General features: G+C 40.9%; 1 protein-coding gene across 1 annotated transcript; it reads right to left on the minus strand.

Moving 5' to 3' along the window:
* Window positions 1-522: 522 nt before the first annotated feature.
* On the minus strand, window positions 523-2301 carry LOC110509545 (equistatin). The gene is made up of 5 exons (XM_090227348.1): window positions 2246-2301; window positions 1673-1736; window positions 914-1045; window positions 730-822; window positions 523-646 (listed from the first exon to the last, which is right to left on the minus strand). Exons 2-4 carry the CDS (start codon window positions 1722-1724, stop codon window positions 743-745), a joined length of 264 nt encoding a protein of 87 aa, XP_090083474.1. The 5' UTR covers window positions 1725-1736; window positions 2246-2301; the 3' UTR covers window positions 523-646; window positions 730-742.
* Between the last annotated feature and the right edge of the window lie 3589 nt (window positions 2302-5890).

A 5890-nucleotide genomic window follows, 5' to 3' on the forward strand; every position in this document is an offset into this window, starting at 1 on the left:
TGGCTTCTTTGAAGAATATCAAAATATTTTGATTTGTTTAAGACACGTGTTATTTCATACTCGATGTCATCACTATTATACACTGCAGAAAATATTTTTACTGACACCCTGGAATGAGTCGGTGTATTCAAACTTTGCCTGGTACTGTAAATATAGTAGATCTAGCCTGTAGAAGCTGATGGGATCCTCTTTTAAAGTCAAGCCATCAGGCTGTTCTCCCGCAATTGCATAGGTTATAGAGCTCATTAAGCGATTTTGATTTTCAAATTACATTTGCATTGATGACAGAGTGATTAGAGGGACAATAGAGTGCTGAGTACCAGGCAGTTAGCAAGTGCGGTAGACTACTAATGACCATCACCAGCATCAGAGCTTGGAGAAGCCTAATTACTAAATGGTCACGTGGAATTTGACTACCTTCAATTCTTGTAACTGCCGGTAATAGTGTCCTACTCCTTCCTCCATTTCCCAGAAATGGACTGGTTCAGATATATTGTTCAGCATATCACACCAACAATAAAGTAAGTAAATCAACAGTTTAATCTCTGGATTTCTTCATGTATTTAAATGGGATGTGAATCAGTTCCTGTAGTACAGTAAAGACAAATGTCCATCTTTTCAATGACTCCATTCCAATGCCCTTCATCTAAAATTAGACAAAAAACATTAACATCCAGAATCAGCTGCAAATAATGAACATTTAGTGAATGAGTATGTACAAACACACACCTTGGAACAGTTGCTAGCAGTTGATAGCAGTGCCTGGTGGAGTGTCCGTACCCTGGATCTTCTGTCCAGTAGTGGTCACACACCAACAGTAACCTACCAGAAATAGACATGTTACAGTAAAATGGGTAAATATTGTATGTGTAACATTCAACTGAATTAAATGTGTATGTGCGTCCGTGTTAACCTGTAGAGCCCGAACATTGCTTAGGGGTGTATCGTCCAGCGGCGTCGCACATGGGGATGTAGGCTCCAATTGGGCCATGTGTCGCAGCATATCTAGCACGCTCACAGGGGGTCATGGGTCGTATCGTAGCATCTGGACACAAGTAACATGCATTGTAATGTGGATATAACATTGCAGCACATGCATGCCGTAATCTTCTGTTGCGTCCCATATGTGCCCTGGTCAGAAGTAGTTTATATACGGAATAGGGTTCCATTTCAGATGTAACCTAGGTACTTCCTGGCTAAATATTGAAATTCTGCTCCTTGTTTAAAAGTCCTGTGCAGCCAAAATTCAGTTTCTGTCATTTGAAAACAGCTGATGAAACCAAGACTGAAAGTGGGGGTAAATTGTAGCAGTGTTATTTTCTGATAGTTGGTAGACAATCCAATCATACAGCCAGTTGAATGATCAAACCATTCATATCAGAATACCGCAGTCCAGCATCTAGACACCAATATACATTTCTGGAACTAGATGATTAGAGAATTTGGCCAGTAACACAAAAGGTTCCTAGTTTTAATCCCTGAGATGACAAGTTAAAATATCTGTCCATGTGCCCTTGAGCAAGACAAACCTCTCTCCAGTGTCAGTTGATAATGGCTGGCCAAGGGACAACTCGTTATGAAACGAAACATTAATACATACGTGTGTGTAGAGGACAGATCAACACCCACTAATGTTTTTATTAACATTTTGGGAGTAAGTGTGAGGTCTTACCTCCCAGAGCAAAAGCTGTGCTGACAAGCAGAATGATGGTTAATGTCGCCATGGTGATAGTCTCCTGAGAGAGAACGAGAGAGATTAGTTGAGCATTTTAAAACATTTGGAATGGCTGTGGGTACTAGAGGAGAGGTTAAGGAAACCCTGTGTTAAGTACAAAACTTATGCAACAGTTGCTAAACCCAGTCCTGAGGACCTCAAGAACCGAGTATTGGCAACACGGCGCTACAATTCTTCCGCCAAAATTCAGGTATCTAATCTATTGTATGTGGTTGAAGAGCCTGGCACACAGGAAAATCTATCCTTCCCAAATGGCTCCTCATTCCTGTTGTAGTGAACCAGCTTTGACAAAGGCCCACAGTGCACTAGATAGGGAAGGGGAAGCATCCTAGAGCGAGTCATAGACTACCTCTTTACTGCAAAGGTAACTATTAGTCTATGCTCTTAAATTCAGGGGGTCACTCCACAAAATGGCACCCTATAATAGTGCACTACATTTGACCAGGGTCACATAAAATTAAGTTGCCATTTGAGATGCAGATAGTCTATTAAATAATGACACAATCTCACCGTCTGCACTCTTCCAAGGGATTGACTGGGTGTCTCTGTTGTCTGTGAGTTATGGTCTACTTCTTCCACCTCTCCTTTTAAAGGACCTGTCACAGGTGTGACTAGTTGCCTCATTAACCCAACGAGAGTTGCCGATGTCGGCCATTAGCCAGTGGTGTAAAGTACTAAAGTAAAAATATTTGAAAGTACTAATAAAATAGTTTTATTGGGGGTGTCCTTACTATTTATATGTTTGACAACTTTCACTTAACTACATTCCCAAAGATTATATTTAATTTGAAATATAATTTAATTTTGATACTTCAGGATATTTGTTGAAACTTTCAGACCTTTTCTCAATAAATATTTTACTGGGTGACTTTCACTTTTACTTGAGTCATTTTCTCTGAAGAAATCTTCACAGGCAGGGAAGAGAGTAGTAGAGGAAGATGGGTCCAGTTTCGAGGGATCCTGATAGGCTCCCGTGAGTATGACGAGGCCAATAGAGAGTGACAGGAATACGATGTGTTTCAGCAAGGTTGGTTTCTTAGCATTCATAGCCATGGTTATCAACTGTACTGCAGAAATAGAACATAAATCACAGAAAATAGATGTTGTTGTTGTAGCTGCAGAGAACTCCTTGGGTTATGAGATTTTACTGCAAAAGAGTTACAAGGTGTGATGAACGATAGTGTCTCGTTCTCCCAGGCTGCCGGCCTGCTGCAGGACAAAGCCCACGCAGTAGGACTCAGCCAACCTCATAGTATGATTATTCATGTAATGCTTTTGTTATGAAATGATATTTTTATTTTGAAAATGATCTTCCCCAAACTTGAAACTCATGCGCTGCATGTTCATGCCAGTTAGGCTCTACACCCATTGTAAAAAGGTTATTTGGTCACTTCAGTTGTAATTCAAATGCAGCGAGGTGGTTAAATGGCATAGTTTTATTCATTTATATCCACTAGATGGCACTGTCCCTTTAAGAGATTCATGAATAAGGTGTGCAAGCAGTTATGGGATTGTGTGGAAGAGTAAGCAATTACACTGGAGAGCTACTGAAATACATCGTGGGTCCAACGTTCCTTTGGATTGACATGGGGATGTTAGCTTCTTGCTAGCTGAATACCAGTGCTCTCAGAGACATGTTGTGGAGTTAATCATTACATTATTTAAAGCTGCTGTGTGGGTGACGATCTACTGTTCCATGTGGGGTTAGGGTGTCACGTGGGCAGTGTGTTTAAAGCAGAGACACTACTCAGATTGATTTTATGCACTTTAATACAGATTCATTTAACTTGATTGTGATTTGGACTGAATTTAACTTCATGGTGACTTCCTCTTGTGGTGATTTCCCTCCGACATTATTCAATTTTAACTGTAAGCTTCGACAGTATGAACAACCCCAAATCATTTTTGTGTCCTGTGCTGGGTTGACTTTCGCCAGTCTACACAAACCTTATCAAAACATATAGGCCTATGGGCTAGGCTACATGAGGTGTCGCACTATAATTTGAAAAAGTTGCCAAAAAAAAGGTCTGCATTGTTTCTTGCCTTCGACTGGGCATCATTCACAAGTGATGGGCTAATATTGTCACCCATCAGACTATTCTTGATTTAATCTTGTCTTTACATGTACTAAATAATATGTGAAATTTGTTTTGATTTAGAATGGACAATTATCATTGCACCTGACTTGAAACAGGCAGGGGTAAAAAAAAGAATTTAATCTATGCACTTAAATAGCGAATGGAGGACGCTAATAATCGTGAATCACACTTACTCGTTAATTTTCATGACAGCCAGGCAGGCTGTACACCTGTTGTAAATATAAGCAATGTGCTTAATATTAGGAAAGTTGAGAAATACAGTACCAGTCAAAAGTTGACACATCTACTCATTCAAGAGTTTTTCTGCATTTTTACTATTTTCTACATTGTAGAATAAAACAACAAATCAAAACTATGAAATAGCTCCTATAAAATAGGAGAGAGACTCTTCAGAATCACACTCTCCAACAGAGGATGATAACTTCTCCATCACCTCAGTCTTATACAAGACAAGGACCTGGCTGGCAATCGCTTTTGTGGTGTCAAGGAGGACTTGGTCTTGCAAATACTTTTTGAGAGCCAAGAGAGGTTTTGGGGTCTCACTTTGTCCTTTGTGTTCATTCATAGATGAGGGGGTTATTAAAAGTGGTTTACAAGAAATGGAGTCTGATGTGTCAGCCTCACCATTACTGGAATGACCGACGTCCAGGCACAAAGTTGGAACCATTGTGAAAGAATCTTTTGTGCTCTCCACAAATGTACTTGTGAGATCCCCTTTTTCTGGACAGGTAAGAATCCTCTTCAGCGTATTTTTCATGTCGTAGTAAAAGCCAACAGTGTAAGACCAGATCTTACTCTGATGGTTTTCAAGAAGGATCTGCTCACCCTGTGCAGGAGAGCAGGATGCCCTGATAGACTGGGTAAGATTGTCCATGTCTGAAACAAAGGTACTTACCAACTCAGAGGCCTCAGGGTCAATCATAAGGTCTCTGATCTCACCTATCCTAGGAGTTGGACAAGATGATGTAGTGCCAGAACAACATGATGTACAACCCCTGAATCTTTTAACGATCTCCCGGATCGATTCAGTGGCCTTGGTCTGAAACTCCTCAGTGAGTAGTCTGTCCATACTTTGTGTTGACAGATGAAGACTAGATTTGGCACCTTTGATATTGAGGTTGCTCTCTCCTTGTTTTAGCATCTCCTCAGAACTTTTAGAAGATTCAAGCATCTTCATATGGTCAGCAACAACACAAAGCAGTTCCCTCTTGTCGGGGTCATTTTCCTCCTTATTGCTGAAGTTCAAAACAGTGCCACTGAGGGCTGTCATCACCTGTCCTGTTAAATGTGTCATATCCACCTCAACACCATCCTCTCTGAGAACAACATTCTGCTCAACACTCTTCCCATTAATATACATCTGAAGTATGTTGGAAATGCCAGACACCATCTCCTCAACCACCTTGGTGCTGGAGACACCACCACTGGCAAAAATGACAGGGGACATTCTCCCAGAGATGGGAGTTCTGATGGCCACAGAGATTATGGAATTGACCTTCTTTAACACTTCTCCAACAATAACCCGGGATAGACTTTGAGTGTCTACCTGGCCCTCTCTTTGTATACAGAGGACATTGTTCAGCGACTCTTTGAAGGAATCCTGGACACCAGTGAGGAGACTGTCCTCAGTGATCCCAAAAAAGTCCCAGAGTGGCTCAGATGATTTAGACTCACCATCTCCCTGAGTATTTGGCAACACTGTCTGAGACCTTTGAGAATACAAAGCAAACAATACAGCATTCCATATTCGAAAGTCGATACTGTAGTCACATTAATACATAATTCAGTAATCAATTAAATTGGTCATTAAGGGTAAACTCTTACACAGATAACAAAACATATTTTCACAAAATGGGTTATGAATAGTTAGGTGAAACCGGTTTCTTTGGGAATGACTGAAGATACCCATTAGGAGAGGAGCTTGATTTTGCCGTGCAAGACCTTGAGGATTTGCTGCTGCCTCTCTTGCGAACCTTCAGGTTTGTGCTAGAGGATCTCTCTGATTCTGTCAGAGACTTGCCGGATACTGGAGACACATGGCTGTATGTCCGTACAA

This window comes from Oncorhynchus mykiss, chromosome 29, assembly GCF_057628025.1.
Source record: "Oncorhynchus mykiss isolate SJ-2025 chromosome 29, ASM5762802v1, whole genome shotgun sequence".
Taxonomy (NCBI): Eukaryota; Metazoa; Chordata; class Actinopteri; order Salmoniformes; family Salmonidae; genus Oncorhynchus; species Oncorhynchus mykiss.